The 25,452-nt window shown below is 36.3% G+C and overlaps 1 protein-coding gene across 1 annotated transcript in view; it reads left to right on the top strand.

Annotated features, from left to right (window-relative positions):
* The window catches only part of HOMER1 (homer scaffold protein 1), an 88,309-nt gene that overhangs the window by 32,923 nt on the left and 29,934 nt on the right, over positions 1-25,452 (top strand). The window contains exons 4-5 of the mRNA XM_079330206.1: positions 967-1,059; positions 7,201-7,343. Coding sequence (XP_079186332.1) covers positions 967-1,059; positions 7,201-7,343 — 236 coding nt within the window. The remainder of the gene's footprint in view (positions 1-966; positions 1,060-7,200; positions 7,344-25,452) is intronic.

The raw sequence follows: 25,452 nt of genomic DNA, 5'->3' as shown, positions 1-25,452 counted from the left end.
GGTTGTGCCACACAAAAGATAGCCTTTGTACCTTGTATACACATTGAGTACAAAACAAAGAGATTTAGAAGCTGCTGGAGAAGCTTCTGATATTTCTGCAACATCATTTTGCTCTTAAACTGATCATATTTAGATAATGTTCTGTATAAAAGCAGTAGGACACAAAAACAAATGTGTGGCTACTCTAGCAATTAGTGTAGTGTAAAGATGAGAGCTGTGAATCCAGTTTTCTTTCTAGCCAGAGAAACCAGGCCCTATTCTTAACTAATTGATTTAACCTTTCAGGTTTATGGGGGCTTATATTTCTAAATTACTGCTTTAGCTATTTTCTGGAAGTACATGTAGCACAGAAATAAAGCCTCCTGTGGCAGTTCCATGTGGAATTTCATGATTTAGTGCTCAGTATAAGCAGTTCTAGTTGAATTAATTTGTTCTTTAACTTGATTGATGTCAGTGAATGTTCTAGAGATGAACACAGTATTTCCACTGTTGCTTTTCTAATTAGCTATTGAAATTATAAATGCAGATAAAATTTGGGAAGAAATCACTATTGTTTCAGTCATGAAAGAACAAAGTACATTGAAAGCTTTCTAGGCTCATGGTGACCACAATTAGGCTTTCAGAAGCAGATTATTTGTTTTTGAGAAGAATAAAACCTGAATCTGAAAGCAGCTATGCAAGGCAGTTTGTCGCTATTATTAGCCATCTCTGAGGTATCTTAAAACTACCAGCAACAGATCATGCTTCATTGCATTGCCATTTTCTTGACATGTAAAGAGTATGCATTATGTCTGAAAGATATGTCACTGTGTAACTCATTTGAGTATCTATTAAGAAAAAAATTTAAATTACTGACAGAATTTGACTTTGTGAAATGCAAAGTACAGTATTCTATTCTGCATTTAATGTATTATTTCACGCCTACTATTTCTCTCTTTTTTTATTCTTTAAACATATGTTTCTCAGTTTGCTGAAAAATTTCAAGAGTTCAAAGAAGCTGCAAGAATAGCAAAGGAAAAATCCCATGAAAAGATGGAGTTAACAAGTACACCCTCTCAAGTGAGTCTTATTGCCTGATTCAAGCATCATACTTCTTGTCTGTGCTACTAACTGTATTATTCCTTACATGCATATGTACTCAAAATTAAGAAGCAATTTCTCAGCTGCTGTGAATTCTCTTATCAGTCAGCAAGAGTATCAAGAAGTCTTAAAAATACGTTTAGCATATACTACAAACAAGTCAAAAGGGCTTGCTTTAAAATAAAATTGGATGCTTTTTTTATTCCTCTTTTCCTTTATTTCAGCTTTTGCAAGAAAATGAATAAAGCTGGTTATGTAAATGAACTATACTAAACACTTTTTGTACTATTTCCTATTGTATCTGCAAAGCTTCTGGTGGTACACTGTAAATAACTTTTATAAAAAGGTCAATACACCAGAAATAATGTTGAAACAGCGAACTAATTTTGCTTTCTACTATGTAGTTTTCTTTTGTGAGATGTGTTGAAGAGAGACAATAGATTCACAGGCTGGTTCTGCAGTTTTATTACAGTTAGCCATGATGTACAGGAAGAGTTTATAAATTTATATCAAAATATGAACTGAGTTAATCTAGACCTAATTGGAGAGTCAGTTACTATATTCACATTTATGTTAGTTATGACTAAAATTTATTATGGATACTTTGAATTTGCTTTGGAAAAAGAAATTCCTTGAGGCTTTTATTCCCCATCTCTCCAGTATTCCTCCTGCCCAAGATTTTTTACTCAGTTAGCTGTTCGCTTTTTTTTTAAGCAGTAGTGAAGGCAAAGGCAATTCCTTCTTTTGGAGAACGCAGCAGCTTTAAAACTACATCAGGGATTCCTGAGTTGAGTAGACTGAACCTTTTTTTCTGGGAGCCTTTTTTCATTGAATCAGTGTATTTTCAGTGCTTTCTACTGTAATAGGCTCCTTCTATTTGATGGAGTAAGGATGGCAGGCAGTTTGTAGCATGCTGCATGAATAGTTTTATTGCTACCAGAAATCTACATCTGGTGTCCTACCAAGAGAAGTCAGTGGAAATCAGAACATACACAATGAACAAGCCTTGTGTTGTTTCCCCAGTAGGCATTTTGCCCGAACACTAGGCTGGCTCTTGCTGTTAATGGGAAACTGCTTGCTTCACTGAAATGGAAAAAAAAGAAAGGCAGGGAGTTTTATGAGTTTACTTTACAGTCTCTAAATTTCTGATAAATTCCACAGAGACAATGGGAAGTATGTATTTCAGTATTACTCACTTGTCAATAGTATTCACTTGACTTTAGAAACAATGATGTGCTTCACCCAGGCCTCTAGTTACTTGATGTTGTAGGCAAAAAATATTATGCTTCTCTTTTAACACGTTGATTAATATTTTGGACTCAGAAATGAAATCTGACACTGTTACATGGAGTGACTTATTACGTGGCTTGGACATAAATTTGAGCTATTCACTCAGAGACAAAATGCTTTTGTCTTGCAGCTCATCAGGGTTAAAGCTTTCTCTTGCACTGTGTGAGCTATTAATGTTGTTTTTTTTTTTCTGTACAGGGTTTACATTTGAAACCTAACATACTGTAGGCAGTTACAGAAATATTACTCTGAGTGATTCTGTAATGCCTGTTGAGGGCTGCGATTTTGTTATGGCACACTTAAGAATAATTTCCTGTTCAGGCCACACTTTTCTTCTCTTGGCTTTTCACTGTGTTGATAAGGTAGTGTATTATTCTGACTAATGCAGTTAGTGCAAGTGCTGACGCATGAGCATAGTAGTCTTCACATACTAGCTCCCTTGTCTAGAACAGGTAAGCAGCAGTGGCATCATGGCAGACTCCAGCACTTCCATGGTACAGGGCTCATTCATGACTTTATGGGATTTATGACTGGCAGGAGGATGGGTGCTTGGTACTAGGGATGGAAGATGGGACTGTAGAGATATTTGAAAGATCACCTGCTCTCATTTACATCATCTGCTAAAAGGCAGCTGAAGGCAAACAATTCAATTGTTGTCTTTCTGAATAGTTTCATAGCTCTTCTTTCCCTTTTGTACAGTGATCCATTGAAGAGGGGGAGAGTGAAAGAGGAAGGAAACATTTTAGGGGTCAATAAACACTTTGCAGAAACCTGACTTTTTTAATGGAGCTTTGACAGCATTGACAGGAAAGACATTGGGAGGCAAATTAAGTCTGTAAAGGTAACTCAGTTATCTAAAAGGGTCAGTCCCTCTGCGGTCTTGGACATGCAGATATCTTTCTGTATTAAATTAGTAATAAGTAGGACAATATTGCGTACCAAAAATGAAAAATACACACATCAAACTTAAATAGAATGTTTTATTTCTCTTGGTACAGCTTTAAAAAATGTCCTTGTTATTTGCCATTTAATTCAAGTTCTGGATATGGTACATTTCCCACCCTCTCTACTTCAGAATCCTAAAAGAGTAAAAGTGTGCTTTTCTGCCTCAGTATGTCTTTACACATTGAATCTTTATGAAATATCTCTACAACTAATGTAACAAAACACTGCACAAGACATTTGCTGTGCACTATTGTTTGATGCAAGCCTGAAAATACCTCTGCTACATGTGGGTTTCAGTTCTGAATGCCCTGCAAAATCTTGGGAAACTACAGAGAAATAGAAATTAAGAGATCAGCAGAAATATCTCAGAAATTGGATATGTACTTGCAGTTCAAATACTTAGCAGACTCTAGCCTTGTTAAAACTTCATAGCAATTTTGCCGAAAGTCCACAGAAGATGACAGAAATTAAGTTGATTCTGCCAGGTGTTATGAGCTTTAGCAAAGTGTTGCTCCTATAAAGTGCCTCAATGGCCAGGAAGTAAATGTTCTGTGGGGTTTTTATTATATTTTGTTTCATTTGATGTAATATGTTTTTCTGGTTTTTTGGGGGTTTTTTTTGGTTTTTGTTTTTTGGGTTATTTTGGTTTTTTTTTTTAACGCACAGTAGAAAGAAAACCATACATAGCCTATTTTGTAGTTACTTAATAACAGGAGTTCCTTTTCTCCTAAGCAATGCTGCTGCCACTTTTAAACTTTTCATTCTCCTTGTTCTCTCCCTGTCTACCAGCAGGCTTTAATTTTCCAGAATATCAGATAATAGATAAAATCACCATTTACCTTAACTATAAAGGGAACTTAACTTATTCAGAGAAAGACAGTGGCCTGTACCACCAAATTAGAAGAGAGATGTTATACATAAGTCCCATTAGGTGCACTGGGCTTTCTTGAGATGAAGAGAAACACACTGGTTCTGTCAGAGAACCTGTACTTTAAAGCCATCTGTATGAAGACAGATTCATATAATAGTACACAATTTATCTATATCTGGTATGTCTGGAGCCTTTTGTCTAGAAAGAAGTTGTCTATTTCGGGACTTCTAAGACCACCTATGCATCTATACCATCTGGTGTCCATTTAACTGAGCCTGAGGTAATAACAACTTGCAGTCCTCTTAGCACGTTTATATAAAACTGAAATGCTGGCTCCCCTGCTCTGCCACCTCCTATTTCTCAGATTCATCATTTTGCTCTTGCCATAAACTCATGGATCTTAGTGGCAAACCACCCATGGTCCATTCTCAGTTGCAAGCTTCCCCATTCACTTACAGTTAGGTATGGAGTTCACTGAGCTGCATTAAACAATAGCCTGACAATTGTGTCCAACTACCCACGCCCCTTTTTTTAATTAAAAGAAACCTTAATTAGATATAAGTATGGAATCAAATAGAGCAGTCTGTATGGTTTTCAGCTGCACCCCATCAGTCTTGAGTGGTTTCACCCCAATCACTTGGCATCTGAACCTCAGTTCTGTTTTTCTAAGGATGACAATACTCTGATGTTTTCTTTTTTTTGGGTTTTTTTTTGTTTGGTTTTTTTTTGTTTGTTTGTTGGTTTTTTTTTGTGTTTTGTTTTGGTTTTTTTTAACCCTGGCCATTTCAGATTAAGAGTCTTTTTGGTTTCTGAAATTGTGTGTGTGTGTGGAGGGGGGTAATTTAGTCAAAATAGTCTTGTCTATGATTCTGCGCTCCTTCTATGCAAATTATTAGGAATAACTATTGCCTGAAAAGTTTTACGATCACATAATTATTAGTGCAAGAAATGGTTGGTTTCAACAAAATGACCCTGTTTTATAATTTTTTTTGCTTTTTCTTGGCAGAAGTACAAAATTTACTTGTGAGCTTGTGAAAAAGGTCACTTTCTGGGATGTTACATGAATTTCTGCAGCAAATGTTGCAGCAAGTGTTTCATACGTGTTAGGATGACAGTAGCCGGCAGACTTGTGCCATTTCCAGCCTGTGCAGAGAAGTGTTATAAAGAATAGCTGTGCCAGGGAGAAGTGTGGATTCCTTACTGAGATGGCACTATAATACTCAACAACTAACCATGCTGGACTTGTGTTTGTTCATGATTTTAGAACCGCTGACCTCTCCTTTTTTTCCTGTTCCTTATTGTTATCACTAAAAGGTGGTTTGTTCTGTGCTGTAATGTCTGCTTGTTTTACTTTGGGGACTCTTACTCTAAACACTCATGCATGTGCAGTTTTTTTTTACAATATTGAACTTAAAAATGTCTTTTGATGAATACCCCACTATTATGTTCAGTTTAAGTATGAAATAACACAATGTCATTCCCAATTTTGCAAAATCTGGAGTGAATATGTGAAGTTATAATGGTATGCAATAAAACTTAATTACAGATGCAGATCGCACAAAATGTTTCTAAAATACTTTTAACTTCTCTAATATAAAATGGGAACATATTATTTCTATACATTTGTGAAAAATCTTTTCAGTGTAAGTGCTTTTTCTATTATATTTGGTGCTTTGTTCAGAGTCAGGTCCATTAGAGTTGTCTGCAAATAAATTACTTATTAGGCAGGGGTAGTTGTGAATGTGTGAAAGCACATTAACCTGTACTTTTTGTGGAAGAGAAATGCACTAGAAACTGATCTTTCTTTTGTTCATGAATTTGCAGGCCATGGTCCTTTAGCTATTACATAGACTGGGATGTTTTTCTGTCTTAACTTTTGTTAGTTTAATTTTATTCATATTAGAAGTCTATGGACGTTCTTTATTGAAAAATAAGGTTAGATAGAACTTGTACTTTTTTTTCCTTCTGTTGGATTAATTTTTGTGCATTCACATTTATATTTTAATAATAGCTTCTGATTTTATGTATCTAGTAGTAGTGTTGCAGGAATTTTATCTTAAAGATACAAGCTATCCAGATTTTTTAGACTGTGGTATGTAATTTTTTTAGAATACATAGTATAGTTTTAGAAGAAGAAAATGTAGAAGAAAACCTTTTAGATCCAGAAAGCCTTTCATTTATTGTCATTGGAAACTGTCTATCCTATAGGATGGTGATGATGATAAGACAAAACCATGCCATTCGTATAGAATAATCCATTTGTCTCTTTATATTGTCAACTCTGGTTTTTTTCTTACTTAAATGTACACACAAATACACATGCTGATGTGATGAAGGGTAATGAAAACCACAGCAGTGCCTTCTGCTAGGAGGCAACCATTAAGTTCTTCATGGCATAGCCATGGCTATGTGTACACCTGGGTGTAGCTGGAGTATTCTCCTTCCCAGATAAGTGCATGACCAGCAAGAGCTGGGCCAGGCTATCATGCCTATGAAAATTTTTTCTGTACTTTGCTATACAAGTGTTTCTTACAGATGGCTCATAGATTAAACTGGGAGCACACAGTAGGCCTCCCACTGTTCACTTTGGTTAATAAACAGCACAAAAGCTAGATTTTGAAACAAATACCAGAATTATTTATTTCACTGCATTAGAATGTAAAATATGAGGCAGGAGTTCCAAGGGTCAAGAGTCACCCACCATGTATCAGAATGAGAGTGGAATGTAATTCCAGGTGAGAGAGGTCTGTAATAAATGGAAGGTTGGATCTTGCAAAGGATTCATAGGCCACTTGTGTTTTGTATAAAACAATGTGAATCTTTTGGCTATATACTGCTATACTGAATAATACACATTATGAAGTGTGGCCATGAGGAATGCTGGAAATCTGAACATTGTATTAATACTAGCTAAAACTTACATATTATTTAAGAATGGATGTTGGTGCTTTTATGTGCATAATCTTTCTGGGCAGATCAGTTTGTAATTTTAATGTGTTGTTTGTTCACTGAAGGAATCAGCTGGAGGGGATATTCAGTCTCCTTTAACTCCGGAAAGCATTAACGGGACAGATGACGAGCGAGCGATGCCAGAAGTGACGCAGAACTCAGAACCAAGGGCTGAACCAACACAGAACGCATTGCCATTTACCCATAGGTACAGATTCCATTCCCACATCCTGATTAAGTGATACCTTCTCCTTCCTTGTTAAAGGGACCTTCTCCCATGTTGTTTGGGGAAACAAAGCAAAACCAACTCTCACCCTGAAAATGAACTTTTGGATTTGTAATATTTTTTCTATTGAAAAAAAAAAAAAAAAATCTCTTGGAATAAGGTTTGGGGGAACATTATAGTTCAATCAGCCCTTGAAGACTGCTTAGTGTAGGTGTCCCTTTAACAGGAATCAATATTTCAATATCTGAGCTCTAAGTAAAATTACCTGCTTCATAGAATATTCCAATTAAATTATTTTTATACACATTCTTTAAATGGCTGGTGGGACTGGATGTCAACCTTTCATTGACAAGGTCTTGGAAGAAAAGGGACTCCTAACAGCATTTTTGGATTATGAAGTTTAAAGCAGGTTTTAGTTAATTTAACAGTTCTCTGACAATTGTAAAATTTGTCAACTTTTTTTTCAAAATACAAGAAAAGCGCAGCTCTGCTTCAAACTGAATTCCAGTGTTTTGCACTAGGAATGCTGTTCTCTATTCTTTGAGAAAGGTAGGACTTTTTATTTAATTATACAAGTGACGAGTTACAATGGATATGTCTTGCCTATTAGAAGTAATTGTAAAGGAGTCACTCTCAATAAAACACAAAATTTATTGGGACCATGAAGAGTAAGGGAAACATTTAATAAAGTTAGAACATAGCTGGAAATATTAGATCTATTTTTTAAACATTATGTAATTCAACCTAAGTAGAGTTGATCAAAGTTTGGGGATTATTAATACTTCAGATATGTAATGCAATTCATAAGTGAGCACAAGTGAAACCAAAATTGTGCAGAACATCTCTGTTTTTGTAAGAGAAAATATTGTTAAGCTTCTGGAAAAAATAATACCTGTTTTTCAAATTAGAGAAACACTATTTTTTTTTAACAGAATGATTCTGTTTATTTTTATACTGTCACTAGTGCATGCATTGTATATTTCAGAAGAAATGGTGCATTGTGAGAATGCTATGTGCATGGTGAAGGAGTATTACAGATGTTGCAGATCTATCTGTGTTCTGTAACGAGTTTATTTAAACTGTTTGAGCATTGAAACTTTCCATAAATACTTTTGTGAAAAGGGGTTGTGATGAAGTCCACACATGATTAGTGTGCTTTGTTCTTTAAAAAAAACTATAGTTTGAAGATGTCCCCTCTGGTTCTGCAAATGTAAATATGTTTTCTGGTATGCCAGTGTAGTAACTAAGTTTGCAATCCATTGAGCATTACTGAAGACACTTGAAACCCTGTTGTCATTTTTAATGATGTAGAATAGAGTTTACAGAACTTTTACATGAATTGCATTTTTTAATCTACTTAATGTATGCAGTGTGAATGCCTAGTTTTAGGGTTTTGTTCTGTTAGATATCAGTAGCTAGAATTAATCTTCCAACAATAATTCTTCTTTTTGAGGTTTACTTCTTGTTCATTCTCAAAAGACCTGTGTTTTGTTTTGCTAATGATAGCTTCAAGTTTGTTAGTGAACTATTACTCGAGAAAACCCAAGTTTATAAACTTATTTGAAATAAATATTGGAATAGGTAAGGATTTTATTATTAATAAATAAGTATTACTTATTTGTTATAAATAAATAAAGATGCATGAAGCACATGCACAAAGGAGATGGAAAGTGAAGCCTCCAGGACTGTATTAATCCTGGTTAAATGGACAAAGGGTTTTCACAATAATAGATTGGCAACTAGGTAGACACACCTAGCTGCTTGTCCTATCTAAAAGGGTCCTGCTCTCTGCAGGCAGTCTGCTTGCCCTGACATTCAAGGAAAAAAAGATTGAAACCTTATGTCCCAGTTACTGGACTTCCCTGGACTTTTCATGTCAGGAGTACAGAAAAGAGCTGTGCTTCCCCTTGTTCCCTGCCTTTCTGATGATGTGGTGTGTATGTGTCACTGCATGTGTGATGGAGAACAGTTGCTGAACTGAGCCCTTTCCTTGTGCACCCTGGTAACTTCTGCTGATCCTGAGCCTTTTCCTTCTGCATCCTGCATTTCAGCAAAGGTAAAGTTCAGTCAGCACTTCTGGGTGAGGAGGGTAATGCTGCAAGGGCATTTGAGTGTTGTCTGCTTGTGGCATTTCTTTTCACTTATTTGCCTTTAGTCCAGAAACTGCTGATCAGTCTCTAGGTGCTTTTCAGAATAAAAGACATTGTGGATTTCCCTGCAATGATTTTGGCTGTAGGGCCCGTGAGAGTCACCCAGACTGGTTTACACTGTGCTGAAATAACACTACCATGGAAAATTGTTTTATTCAATAAATGGGAAAGCTCTATTCTGCTCTGGCATTAACGCTAGATGCTTACTGTGTGAAGAATGAAAAGGTGTGGTGCTCAGTGTGTGGGGCAGCACAGAAGGAGCCCATGCAGTCAAGGGACAATGTTGTGGCTTCATGTGCAGGATGAGGTGAGCAGCTCTGTGTGGCAGCAGTGGCTGGCCAGCTGAGAGCTGTGGCAGAGCCAGGTGCCGCTGTGGCAGAGGAGAGGGAGAACTAAAGGTTTGAAGGGGGCTGCTGTCAAAAAGTGATTCAAGGAGGGGATTTCATGCCCTTTATAATATGGAAGTCTGACAGGAGTGGGAAAGGTCAGAAATTACAGGTTTGAAGGTTGTGCTTTAGTTTATATCCTACTGTTTGTAATTTTTAATCTGCACAACTGAAAAATGTTCAGTTGGATTTTGTTGTGTCTTTACAGGCTAGATACATTTTCTTCTGCCCTTTGGGTCTTAGCATAAATAGCTGAGGTTTTTTATTTCAGCAGTGTAGACTACTTTTGTATTTACAGTTATTTTCTGACCCCAAAAATCAGCATAACTCGAGTCACCTGAGTTTTACTAGAATTCAAATGTCTTATTATTTCAATAAGTAGTTGTAAGAATTGAAATTAACATTCCCAAGAATGTCTAAAATTCCATTAATATCCCTTGAGCACTATGGTGGTGAAGTCTAGCTGCTTCAATTTAATTCTTTTCTAGAAAGTGGTAATGCTCTTCACAAGCAGTGTAACTCAGATCAGCTGCTTGAGAAATAAGTGTACTCTACAGTTACAAGTACTGCACCAAAAATAAACTCTTGTAATTAAATATCTTGCTTTTTTTAAAGCCATGTATCATGGTTAATGTTGAACAATGTAGTAATATTGCTGTGAAACCCCACATCCTGGAATATCCTATAGACAGAGCGCTGTCATGGGTAGATGTTGCCAGAATAAATGAAGTAAAAGGATAGAGTAAGGAATGGCATTACAATTTTTAGAAGTCTTGTTTGCGACACTGATTGGTCCTTTTCTGAACAACTGCTAGTCTAAGGAGACTGTTTTCCTAGCAGAATCTAGGCAATCAAATCTAACATTTAAATTAAGAATAAAAAATATACGTATTTTTGTTCTATGTACATATTTCTGTTCACAAGTAAAATTTAATATCCTCAGATAAATTTCCTGTTTAAAAATATTTTTCACATTCTTCAATTTGTGATTTTTTTGTCTTTTCCTCCAACTGAAAACTGTTGATTATAAAGTGACTTTTAAAGTGACCAGGAATTGTCTACTATGCACCATGAGGATTAAAACATTTATTAAACTATTCAGTTTTAATACTTGAATTATATTCTAAAGCTGAATAGTGTATCTGGTGAACTTTGCAAGTGCTGCTTTTTGATAACTGTTGAACTTGCTCTTTCACTTTTGAAGAAAATATGTTTGCTTATAACAAGCTTTATTCCATTTTTGACACCTTAAGAAGCTGATAAAAGACATTTTCAGAAAGAAAATATAAGAGGATTCTACTGGGACAAACTTTGAAAGTCTTCAATTTCCTGTCAACCATGACTTGTACCTGTTACCTCATTTTATTTTGTAATAACTAAACTTGGAATTTCTATTGCATAATGTTTTGATCAGACAATATATAAAGTGTGTGTTTGTTGCTTGTTAGTTAAAACTCTTGGTTTTGTATTCAAGTTTTTAATAGGGAATTTTGACTCATTGCCATAGTGAAAATGGACTTAATTCAAATGACGCCTGTATCTTCGATGTGCTATTGTCTAGATAGATTACCATTTAATAATGCTGCATGTAAATCCAATGCTGTACAACAAAGAAAAACCAAAAAGTCTTTCTGGTAGGTCATACTCTTTCTCTGAGTTATCATTAAAAGTTGTATATAGAAATCTCTTTGGTAGATTTTTTCACTGTGTGTATTAAAACTTCTCTCTTCTACAAGCTTAAACATTGTTGTGTTATAGTACAGGTACTTTGTGAATCAGGCAGAACAGTTAACTTGGCCTTAAGGAAAATCTTTGAGTTGAAAATTATTGGGATATTTTGTAATTTGAATTTAAACTGAAATCCTAGTATTTGGATGTTTATTATAGAATTATGCTTCCTTATCAGGTAGTCCTGGGATGCATATTGCTTTATAAAACATTATTTGGTTTGAATGTTATTTAACCTGATCTGAGGATAATTTATTGTTGTGAGGAAGCTTATATGCTCTCTAATCAAACTCCTGCCCAAAGAACAGCCATGAGATGGGAGGAGATCAAGCTGCTGTAAATTTTATCTACTTTATCTACTGAAAGCTTTCTGGAATGGAAAAGTGTAAAATCAGACATTTTTAGAAATGTTTCTGTATAACATGGAAGGCAGCAACTTCTTCACATTGCACAGTACTATAGTGACCTGTGACATTTTAGGGCACACTTGAGGAATTCTACAAAATTCAATTGCTCTGTTGAGCAAGATTATTATTTCTTATGTCACATTCAGAGCAGAAACTCAGAGATATGATATGTTTCAGCTGTCAGTGAAAGCAAAGAACTGGTTAATATAGGAACTTAGACCTAGATCTGCTTGCCCTCAACCAACATTTTTTGATGTTGTGAAGGCCAGCTGTACTGCTCTTCTGGCCTCTTGTGCTCCACTAGCATGAGCCCAGTGCTCTTCCCTCCTTCCCTGACCCAATTCCTGCTGCTTCCTGAGCTCCTGCACTTTTGCCTAAGCTACTGGAAGCTAGCTCAAGTACAGTCTCCTTCAAAATAAAATTCCTGTTAGAAAATTAATAATTTGAAAGAAAGGTGTCACATTGTGTTTTTATATCTGACTTCCCTGATTTTGGCAATTCTTTTTGATGATTCTTTAAGATATCTTTGAAATACATGGTAAACCATTTTTATAAGGTATCTCTAGTAATGGAAGGAGAGGTAGAGAGGAAGAATGTCCATGTTGTATGTGTTATTTAACTTCAAAATTAAGAAAATCTGGAACTAACAGAGCTAATTTTAATAGCTGAGGAAATGGGTGAAAGCAAAAAATTAAAATTAATCTAGCACTTAAGATAGTAATTTCACCATCTCCCTTGTGCACCTAGACATGTTCTTATTTAGGGCATGTGTATTACTTACTTCCTGAGGTTTATTTAGTGAGAACTCCAAGACAGTGATGTAAATTATATTAGCTGGTTGTCTGAAATTAGATGATATAAATACCATCCTCAGGGACAAGAAAACGTTCCTGAAACATACCTGTCAAGTACATTCTTAGAGGTGGAATGTAATGCTTATACAATTTATATTAAAAAAAACAAACCGAAACAAGCCAAAATTGTACTACTTTTACTATGTGATTTTTCTCTTTTAACCACATACATGACAGAAAAAAACCCCAAAATAGTTAAAACCAAAATAAAATAAAAAATTATCTTGCTTAAGGAATTGAATTTATTTTTGAAGTATATCCATTGGGTTCAATCTATTCAAACATTGTTTTTACTTCAGCAATTGTAAACATTGGCTTTGTGAACTGGGTATGTGATACTTAACACTAAATCTGATTCAAGTAGGCTTGGCTTGGATTTTTTTGTTGCACCCATTATTGAAAAATCATTACTTTTGTTAATGATTTCAAGCATACAGTTTTTGAGCTGCATTAATTCATTTTAGGAATCTACTTTTAAGCATGAAGTCACCTGTTTTGGTCATTTTTTAGTAGTGGAGGAGCTACTCTCTTTAGTCTTGATTTTCCAAATTGAGTAACAACCTTTTTCTACAGTGAATTTTGATACCAGAGTGAGTACTTGCTTAAATTCATGAGCAGTGTCTGTGGGGTTTGTATATGGTATGATTTGGGCATATATTATTTAAAATCGGATGGATTTTGAGTTATAAATTAAAGCATGCCATCATATTTTCAAAAAGCATAATTAAAATTGTAGTTTCAGAAGATCTTATGTAGACAGTTGATACCTCATGTCTTATTTAGTCCTGCTTCCATCATTGTTTTTCATATTGTGTAGTGTCATTACAGGAAACCTTTCAGCCATTAAGAAGGGATTAGGTATAAGGATCAGGATTAAGGGCACTGGAGCACCTTCTCTATGAAGACAGTCTGAAAAAGTTGCGGCTGTTGAACCTGGAGAACAGAAGGTTGTGTGGGGACCTGATAGCAACCGTCCATTATATGAAGGAGCCTACAGGGAAGTTAGAGAGAGACTTTTCATCAGGAACTGTAGTGCTAGGACAGGGAGTAATCGCTGCAAATTGCATTACATGAAATTAGATTCGATTTTAGGGAAAAATTTATTTCCTTTGAATCTGGCGAGGTACTGGAGCTCAGATTGCCCGGGGAGATTGATGTCCCAACGTGTCTGTGTTCAAACCCAGGCTGGACAAGGCCTTAAGCAGCCTGGTCTAATGGGAGGTATTCCTGTCCATGGCATGGGGGCTTGAGACTAGACGATCTTTAAGGTTTCCTCCAACTCTTAGCATTCTGAGATTTTATGAGATTTATGAGATTTTATGATTATATCAGTATCAATATCTATACAAACTGATCTTTCTTGAAGCACCATGAAGTAGACCAAAGTCCTGTCCATAATATATGAGAGATTTCTTTGAGGTATCTTTTTAAATGTTTTTTCAATTCTGAAAATTGTTTTTAATATCAAAGAGAATAAATACACTGAAGAAATGCTGCAGGTCTCAACACACTATTCTCCAAGAATACAAACAAACAAAAAAACCCAGAGAGGAAATAATCACGGTGTAGAGCTGCTTTTCCTTTTGAACTTATCTGTGGAAAGACTTAGCACTTTGAAACTACAAATGTCACGCTTTCTTCACATTGGAAACTTCACCATTGTTCAGCCTCCCATTAAAGAAACAAAACCATAAGGCCAATGATACCTGAAATTCCCAGGGAAAAAAGCTAGAACAGCCACATAGCTATTGATCTCCTGAGTCTCAATGGGTTTTCCAAAAGTCTTGACCTTGAGAAGAGAAGCCTTTTTTAAAAAGAAAGACACAGGGGATGTTTTGCAGGACAAACATTTTTTTCACAAAGTCTGATCACTCAACACAGTCTGCTCCTCATTGGCTAGGAAAGGAGATGTGAAAATGAGACATGAAAGTATTTCAAGACCAACAGAACCACTCATGCCTGTAAATTCAGACTAGGATTCATTCTTGATGAGAAAGCTGGGGTTTTTGTTTAGAACCTGAAATTTGGACCATTTGTAATCAGACTTTGTTATGGCAGTTTGTTCTGCAGGTAAGAGTATCACAGTTTGCACTTGCCTGAGCACACACACACACACTTTGCCTCACCAAAGAGACCTCCTCAGTGCCCCATCTTCTGCCCCAGCAGCCACTCAGAACTGTATGTTAGAAAATAAAGACCCCTAGTCACTGTTGTGTAGCTGCTTCATTTCAAGTGCAAGACAGTTCCCTTACCTTTGCCAACACAAAATACAGCCCTTACGCAACCATCTATATGGGTAGGCAAATGCTAAAGAAACATTTCCAGACTTTTTAATTTACTGTTTTCTGTCTCTAAATTGATTCTGTCATTATAATGTGTTTCTGTGAAACACAAGAATGATCTGCTCTTGTGTTTCAGGGTACATATTTCCATCCAAGAATTTATTGAAAAGATTATACAGTTTTAGAGAAAAAAAATTAAAGAGAATTGAAGATTTGTGCGGAACACTCTCCGTCATTGTCATATTTCAATTATTTTGTGTTTTGCTCATCCCAGTGTTCACTTCATGTTAGTTTTGTTTTATTTAGTAAAATCAGATACACAGCTTACAGTCAGTTGTGGAAGAATGCCTCTGTTCTATGCCTTAGTTATTGGAGTTTGTAAATCAGAGGCCTCTCTGAATTTTTCTGAGAGAAATTAAAGTGCAGGAATTGAATTAAAACTTTTGTATGAATTGAAGTATATTAAGTTACTTACACATAAGGTAAAGGTGTAAGTTGAAGCTTTAGAATATTTAAGTAAGTCAAAATATGTTTTAAGTGCTTTAAAGAGTAAAAGTTTTAGATACCACTGTAGAAGAACCAGTTCTGTTGAAAAACATAGTCTTAGACACTAGTGTTAAAAACAAGTTTTTGTGTAGGTTCCAGGAATATAGTTTTAGGCATAATAAAACCATAGTAAGTATATTGCTTTCATTTTTTTAGATAGAACAAGTTAAACCATATGCATAGTTTATACATTATCTGGCGTGGTAAGAAACTAGAATTCTAATAGATTGAAAAGAAATAGTTTGGGTTCATGTTTTTAGCTTATTGGGTAGTTTGTATGTAAGAATCTGTGCACTGGAGAGAGACACATTCTTGCACTCTCTTTCTTCTCTCCCCTCACTGCCATCACCACTGCCCAGAAGAAGATAGGAACTGTGCAACTTTGACCCTCCAAGGTCTTGCACCAGGAGTTGCTTCCACTTCTAATTAGGACTTTACTTCTATTTAGAACTCTGTACCAAAAACTTTTAGCATAGACTTTAAAGCTTAGGACCCTTTGCCTTTCGAAACTGACTCGCCTTTACAATAAACAACTTTATAGCAACTATTAGCTGCTCAACTCTTTTAAAGAAAACCACAACCTGACACTTAGTGGAGGAAATTCAAGTGTTGCAAAAGAGTCTTGAGTTCAAAGTCCACAAGATCAAAATATCTTTAAAAAAACTTCAGCAAGAGAAAACTTGGCGGTTTTTTTTCATTTTTTTTTATATTAAATTATGTTCCAAGTCATCACAGCAATATAGTTTCAAAATATAACTTTCAAGCTTACTCCTTATTCTACATAAACCTGGCCACCCAAGCCATACTTTCTTGAATATGAAGAGTATATTTTTAATGAGGAAACACCTCCAGCTGTTCAGTCGATCAAGTACTTCACCCAGATGTTTTAAAATGAGGGTGGTGAGGCACTGGAACAGGCTGCCTAGGGAAGTCATGGATGCCCCATCCCTGGAAGTGTTCAAGTCAGGTTGGATGGGGCTCTGAGCAACCTGGTCTAGTGGAAGACCCAAACCATTCTGTGATTCTATGATAAAGCAAATAATACAAGCCTGAATCTTTTAGCTAGAAGCTCTTTTCAACTGTAGGGTGTTTGTATTTCCAAGCGCCTTGGTCCCTCTGCGCTGCATCAGTTACTGTGTCTGTTTTGCCAGCTCCCATGTTCTTCTGAAACTTCCCTGGGTTACTGTTTCTTATCTGATTTATTCTAAGAGAAGGGATGTTACATTTTTTTAGGCAGTAAGACCAAACCCAGTAGAATTACTTGAAGAAAGTATTTTTAAAAGAGGGAGGGGACAAGAAAAAGCCTGTAGCTGAGTATACTTTTTAGCAAAAGTGAAGCTCCATTGGATGGATATATCAGTTTAGATCTTTTTTTACTGATACCAACAAGTTACTGTGCCTCCTGTGTTATTTGACGTGTGGTGGATCATGAGATATGTGCACATCTTATAAGAAGCTGCACATACAGCTAGATATTTGCTTCTGAAGTTTTATTCTTACTGTGTGATTATGATTTCACTGCCATCCAGTAGGCCTGAAGATATACGAACATCTATAATGGCAATGTTAAAGAAAGACTATTTAATTCCTGTTCTTGAACCAGTGCAGAACTCATTTTTCCCAAACTTTCAAGCAGAAAATAAATAAATGGAATTTCACCCTTTAACATCTCATGTTAAAGAAGAAATGACCAATGTAGTCTATGGATTTTTATATTCCTTTTAGAATTTGCTGTATTACTCCCTTCCTATCTGCCCTCTCTGCTTGGACCAGAGATACATTCTGAAAACAGAAAGGGGACGACTATCACCATCTTCTGCAAGCATTTATGCTTAAGAGCCAGTCTTTCATTTAGTTTGTGATGTCATTTACGAGGATTAGATATTAGATATTATGATTTATGAGTATTAGATATATGATAGGGCAATTTACATTACATCTCACCAGAATTGCAACATGCCAAGCATCTTCAATCACAAAACATTTCTACTTTGAGTCTTGGTGAAATGCTAACTGAGGATTCCTCTAAAACACACAACATAGGTTTTTTCCTCCATGGGCTTTGCCATTTATAAGGTGCTTAGATGGTGTTAATGAAGCCCATAAGGACTTCAAATGAGCTAATTTTAGACAATTTGCTATCTCAATACTAGAGATTAGCAGGAAATTCAAAAGCAAGGAGGGCTGGCAAGAGTTGCTTAAGTTATGAATTTATTATTATGGAAGATATGAGGTAGAAATGTTGATATACCAACTCCTGCTTGGATTAAGAGGAGGTAGAAATGGTGTATGAATTCAGGAAGTATGAATGCAGCTCCTGTTCTTTTGCCACCTTTCTGAGTCCAGAGTAAATCTTCAGAATTTACAACTGTATCTTGAGCTGGTACAGGCTCCTCCAGCAGTTATACAGAATGAGGAGGATGGGGTGAAGTTGCAAAAACACTTCTGTCCCTGGAATATTTTTCATTCACATGCACATGTGTCTTAGGAGCTAACTTTGTTGTGCCTTTGGACTTCACCAGTTCAGAGCCAACGTACAGTCATCTGTGTGGCACAAAAAGATCATGTTTATGAAGCCACTTGATGGTTTTAGATATTTATTGATAGGATTCAGTCAAATTGATTACCTCTGCCCACTTCTTGAAAGAATGCATATATAAAAGCTGAAGTTGAATGAAGAAAAGCAGTTTAGAAAACTCTTTATATTAAAAGAGCACTAACATAGTGTATTTTTAAAAAGGAATGTTTTATTTTTAAATGGACCACTTATACAAAAAATAGCTTTCATCTAAGTTGCTTTTTCTAGAATTCATCTGGAATTCATAAAATATTTATGTGTGTATGTATGTATGTATGAATGTATATATATGTATATAAGATTTATATAATCTTTGAGGGATCATTTTACATCCCTGCAAGACCAATGGACCAAGGACCAGAAGCTCTTGATTTTTACATGAAATTAAAAGCTTAGTGATCCATGCTATTTTACTTATATGATACTTTATAAGTGTCTTGATCTTGTCAAATAAATTAAGATTGCTAAAGATTTTTCCCTTCTTTAGTTCCCTTGGAGGATGTTGTGGCCTGAATTCTCTGGTGGAGAACCAGCAAATTCTGCCAAATCCATGTGACAATGAGGTCAAAAAATAACACCAGAGGGGCTTCTGTACTGCCTGATGCCTTTCCTCCTAGACAGGCACCTAGGATAGGGTGGATGAAGTGGGACATTTAACCTCTCTTAGCTTTTAAATATCTAAAACTGCTGAAGATAGATGTCATCCACTAAACCCTCTTTCCCAGATGCAGCCTTTATTTGTACCTCCTGGCAGCATTGCAATCTACAGTTTTGCCTTCTGTTTTCTATGGAGGCCACAGAACATGATGTTCCCTGGGATTGTGGTCACCCTGCCATGGCTCCCTGATGGACTCTTTCAATCACTCTTTCTACTCTCCAGGTCAAGGTTCCTGACCAGATAGTGTAAGCCCCAAGGAGACGAGAGTAGAAGCTCATTGATCAAGTAAACAACCAAAGCTGCTTTCCTCTAAGCCAATTCAGCATGTGCCTAAATGTGCAAACAGCATTCAGTCTGCACCTGAACAAGTCATTTGATTAAGCATAATTGTGACATGTTAATTTTCTGTCACATTGTAGTAGGCAGACCCCTTGAAGTGGGGCATCTATAGTGTCAGCCTTATTCTGGCAGACATGGATAGAGGTTAGGAGCAGGCACATATAAACACAATTAATTTGTCTGTCAAAAATAGGTAGTTAATGTATTATTCTTATTATCTTTTTGAGGTTAAGAGTATGTCACTGTGACACCAAATAGCCTTCAAGTTTTGTCTGTAATGAATTGAGTTCATTACAGCAATGACACTAGAATATAAGCAATGAACTAGAATATAAGAGAGTTTTTTAATCAGCTCTTAAGCCATTTGGCAAATGAAGCTAGATCTGTGTGAACATGCTGAAATAAAATGTCTGGGATGCCCAGAACTCTGCTTTCTCAAGTACACAATAATAAAGCATTATGAGTACATATGAGTGGGTCCACATCTCATGATCAGCTTTGAGTGTACAGCTGTTGTCTGCAGATTTTACTCCATGGCACTGTGATGTAGTGATGTTCTGTCTTTCTGATATGAAATTTAGTGGGTTTGGTTTCTAAATTAAAGTTAGAGTAGTGGAAACCTTCTTCTGGGAGACTGCAATCCCACAGGTAATTAAGAAGTAATTTTCTTCAAATAACATGGTTCAGACAAAAACACCCAAACCAAGCCAATACCCTGAAAGTGAATTGACTGAATCCTACTAAGTTATTCATCTCTAGTAGTTTGCAAAAGGAAGAAAAATAAAAGGGGTTTTCCCTTCACTATAATGCAAATAGATAGAAAAATACTGTTTTATTTTCTGAATGCATGTAGGCAACACATTCAGATTAATTTGGCCTTATTTTAAGAAAATAGCCAAAATAATTGCCTCTGTGGGTGAAGTGTATTCTAACTGATCTCTGCATATGACTGTTACCTGTTCACTTTATTTAGGAAATGCTTTGAAATGTAAAACTAATGTAATTACATGACAACACCAATCATGTAATCCTTCCTTTTATATTCTCCAGAGGTTTTAGTATTCTGGTTTAATTATTCTTTAACACTTTAGGAATCATTTGTGCTGGACTTATGATCAGCATAGTGGGAGGCTGAAGAAAGCTGGCTTTTAAATATCTTCACATCATTGTATTTGCCCTATCTTTTCCCTTGTCTGGAGGCCTTATCAGGGGACTGAAATAGAGCTTGCAATACTAGGAAACAAACATGCTGAAATCTGACACATAGGCACAGCCTCATGAAAGGATGAAAGCTCAGTCTCTGCTCTGCTGTCTCTGAACTCACAACTAGGAAATCTCGTGCAACTTCATTCTTTCCCTATTGAGTTGGGATAAGTTAAGTAAGAATAAATAAGATGGGACAAGGAGATAAGAGGGGAGCCAAGCTTTATATTCTTCTTTGAAACTGTTACATCAATTAAGTGTTGAATTGGAAAGAATGGATCTATAAAACATTCTATTTTACCTTCCAGCTGAATAACCTAATTATCTGCATTATTCCAAAAAGAAGATGAAGGAAATCTAAAATCACTTAGTCTAGACTAAGAAAATAAAAACTATTAACTACCAGCTAGTTAAAACAAGTGCTATTATAGTTTTTTTCTTTAAAAATGGATTTTTTTGCAATTAGGGAGAGAAACTTATATAGGGACTGCTTCCTCTGAGTGTTAACCTGTAAATGGGAAAAGTATCAGTATCAGAGACTTCTCATCTATTAAATGAAATATTTTGATTTATCAATTTAATTAGGTTTTAGTAAATATTTTTTTGGAGACAACATAGTGCAAGCAATATAGTCTCTTCTTGGACTCAGATTTGTTTTAAACAAAGCAAATGTAGTACTCCCATTCCCTTAAAGAACTGGAATGGAAAAAAATATGATTTGCAGTATCCGCATGTGTTACAACTCAGTTGTGATTTGTTCTGTTCAAACACACACAGTCAATAAATATTTTTCTGTGATCACATCATGCAACTTACTGCTTGTTCTTCGAAGTTCTTCTGAGAGCTCCATAGGTGGTTTCGTTTGAACTTTATATATAGGCTATTGACTCTTAAGTAATTGCATGGCTACCACAGGAGATAAATGAAACTTAATTAAATTTTCAATGCTTCCATGTAGCTCCAGTTCCCTTAATGGAATAAGCTTATTTTGTTGTCAGCATGTAAACTGACTGTCCCTCTCTGGCACTACCTGTGTGATTAATGCATGTCCTTGTATTTACTGGGATAAGCAAACTGGCAATTGTAGTGCAGAAATGAATTGCATTAGTAGTTACTATTTGATATCATAAGATAACCTGGGCGGAGGCCCAGTAGTCATAAATCTGAATTTTTATGCAGATAACAAAGAACTGTTTCTGTAGGTCATTCTATTAAAATGCCTTTCTATTGCTGGTAGTGAAGTTGTGAAAGCCCTGCAGCTGCATTTAGTCTTCTGCTGGTCAGTGTTTGCTATGAAAGTAAGATGGGAACCAGCATTAAGGGGTCTTACAGGCTGAGTTGTCCTGCTGTATCAATAACAGAAGGTTCAGCTAAGAACTAAAAGAGGCACTGTAAGTCTTTCCGATTGAACCACTTGTAACAGCTGCTCCAGCTTCAGCAGAGGCACAGCACAACCCAGTTACAGCTGTGACAGCATCTATAAATGCCAGCAGAGGCTGAGGATCTCCACTACTTGTCTGTGGTTTATGTCAGGCTTACAGGGTTGGGAGAAATCTCTTTATCCAGCTTGCTCCTCTGCGTGTGGCTGGTAGTTGCCAGTAGAATAGGTCTTACTGTCTTCACTCTGTTGTTGCAGAGCTGAAAATCTGTGCTGTGTCCTGTAGAATCGACCTTCAGCTGTCAAAGCACTCTGAGCCACATCTAGACTGCTAAATAAAATGTACCTTGGCACTGAGGTCTGTGGGCTGAGTTGTTTCCTCATGTTTTCTCTTCTGTGCCCATGCCCAAGTGTCCTTGTGGCCATAGGACACAGTCACTGTGTTTTGTATGGCATTTTTCCAGTCCAGCATACCTGCAATGATCAGAGGGCTTAATTGCCACCCATTTAAATGGTATTCTCCTTGCACTAAAACACAGATGAACACTGCTTGCTCAGAAGTGTTTCAGATGGAAATGGAAGGGTTACAGATGCCATAAGCCTTGGGTGACTGAGGAGATGAAGATGCTAAACCCGACTGTAGGAAAACTGTATTTAGAATCTCCTTGGCCAGATATCACTGAGGAGGACAGTTTGCAGAGAGTCCAAGCTCCTCAGTCCATACACCTTTGGAAGCTCAGAGCTTTTGGTCCTATTGTACTAAGTGGAGGAGATGATCACTGTGAAAGAAGTTGTTCCTTGTCCTTACTACCACAACATTTTTGTGTCAAAGCTAGGAAAGTTTTTCAAACTCACTGAGGTGTAATTGAGAGCACAGTTCAGTGAAACTGTTAAAATCTGAATAGCACCCAATAAAAGATAACGTAGATAAGAGGTGTGTAGGGAAGTCGAATAATCTATTCTGTTACATTTCTGATAGAGTGCAAATTGATTCAGTGCACATCCAAATTATTGTTATTGGTAGGATTTTTGAAAGAAACTTGGGATTTTGCCTAGCCATGGTCCTAGCAGAATTAGTCCATACTAATTCAGTGTGAATTTGCAGTTAAACTGCTTTAAATTCTTGTGTGTACAGATGAGTTCCACAATGAAGGTGTCCATAATTCACATCATTTTAGTGTCAGGGTTACCATGTCCTAGTATCTGACTTGCTGATAGCCACATCATCTAATTGATTTCTTAAAGTGATTAAATGCCATAAATGCCAGAGTCAATTTTGCTTTCTCTGCAGTCAAATACCTAGTCATTTCAGAAAACAGGATGTACATTCCTAAATAACTTTGGTTGATTTTAAAAATGTAATTTCGTTGGAATATTTGAAGTATTCAGCACCATAGCAACAGCAAGGAATTATGCCTAATGTTCAGTGCACTAAAAATCTTACTGGGTATCAGTAATACTTTACAGATCTGAGAGTAAACTACTTCCAGCTATATCAATATGCTATTTCAATAAGAGAACAAGGACAATTTCTTCTTTTACTTTTTCAGAATATGTGATGCTTTTTAGGTCAATAAGGTTTTAGGGATTACTGCAAAAAATCTAGAAATTAATTAGCCATGCTTGTACCTTCAAAGGGCTTAAAGTTTTAAGAAAGAGTTACTGTTCTTTGTTTATACTCTATGACTTTCACTAAGACATAAAATTCTGTTTACTTTATAAAATTAAGTGGCAAAGATAAAAATGAGGCCTCTTTAAAAGCATAAAATTAGAGGTCGAGCCCCTTGAGAGATCAGGGACTTTGCTCAGGTTAAATACAGGGTTTTCACTTAGTGATTCAGTGTACAAAATCATGCTTAAAACTGTGCTTAACAGCATAATTGAAATAAGAAACAAATTTTAAATGTTACCTATGTAAAAACATCCAGAGTGCATGAACATGCAGTACAGGAAACTAAGTAATGTAATTGTTTTGTCTTTGCTTTGTTCCTCCCTTTAACTTGGGTTAGGACTGGGACCTAAGTCCCACATGACTAAAATCATTGCTGAAGCATTAATTTTGTGTTAATATCCAATCTTCTGCATCCCATGAAGTGTCTTTCAAGAGCTCCTCTCTTCTATTAACTCTTAGTGTTTCCCTAAGCAGCAAACATATACTTAGCCATTTTAATTCTGGCTTTGTTGCCTTTTGCAGGCATACTGTGCTGGATTACTGGATGTATTATTTATGTGAAAATTCCCATTCTTAAAAAGAGTGTCATATCCAGTCTATTCCTCAAACATAAATCCCATAATGAAAGCAGTTGGTGTTACGATGGTTTCTATAGCCCTGTAATGAATAAAGGCTGTATTGCAACATACAGACTATGACCTTAAGTGGTGGATCAAAATACGGTATGGCCACCCATTTTCATTGCATAGTGGTCTGCTCTGTAGTGGAAAGAGCTTGTGTCATTACTCAACTTCTTTTGTCATTTTCATCCATTAAGTCCACAAAGGTATTGATCCTTCCCCGGTGAGCTGATAAGGCACTGTACAAGAGCTGCCTAAGTGCAGTACTGCCTGTAACAGAACTGGAAAGGCAAGTCTTCTCCTGTCCACGGGCTGCATGGGTACTCTGGGGGTTGAGAGTCCAGGCAAGAATTGGCCAAGCTGATAGGCTAAATGAAAGTGAAAGCTCATAAGTGAAACACCTCGAGGGAGAAATCTGTTCTCTCTCAATATATTGTAGCTGTCCAAATTTGCAGAAAGAAGCTTTGACATTTGTCTTCTGACATAGAAATTGTGAGTTCAAGCATATTATAGCTCCAAGTTGAACAAAGGAACATGTCCTGGAGTAGGATTACCTTCAGTGTTTGTACAGACCGATAGACTCCTAGACACATAATTCTCTCACCTGCTGATTGCTCATTTCATCCATTCAGCTGCCTTTCTTGCTTTCTAGCAGGGTGGCTTTGATATTAGGCACCTCACCTGAAGTACAATGTGCTTCAAGGGCTTCCTTCATCTCTTTTGCTGTGAGCTGATTCACAGCCTTGTTTCTCTGGTTTTGTGCTGATGTAACTCCATTGAGATCATGTAGATATTCCTTATCCCAAAGGGAAGGACAGATCTTTCATGGTCTGTTAATGTTCCTCTTTCTCTCCCTAGGGGACCTATCCTCCTTTGCTGGAAATTCTTTTGAATACTCCAATTAAGATAAGGATCTCTTTGAATATCAATTAGTTTTTCATTGGCAGAACTCAAAATATTTAACTCAAAGCGATTTCCTGGTAATTATCTCTGGATTATAATTTTGAGAAGATTTACTTTTTTAAAAATAAATTCCTGTTTATCAAGTAAGACTTCCTTTTGTATGTGTACAGTTAATCACAAGTACATATAAGACAGTGAGCAGTGGCTCTGAAGAGGCAATTGTTTTGTGTCTTAAGTTTTCTTCTTACAAAATCTGTTGTTTTTACTGTAGCTTCCCCTATTTTGCTGTTCTTTAATTATTTAACTGAGAGACTCTGTCCCACATGTACATAAATTCAGAGTTAGGTCCCTACAAGCAGACAGCGCTGTGGAAAGACAAAAATGGCA

The sequence above is a fragment of the Erithacus rubecula genome (genome assembly GCF_903797595.1).
Source record: "Erithacus rubecula genome assembly, chromosome: Z".
NCBI classification, from domain to species: Eukaryota; Metazoa; Chordata; class Aves; order Passeriformes; family Muscicapidae; genus Erithacus; species Erithacus rubecula.
Note: the sequence above shows the minus strand (reverse complement) of the source record. Positions and strands in the feature narration are given on the sequence as shown.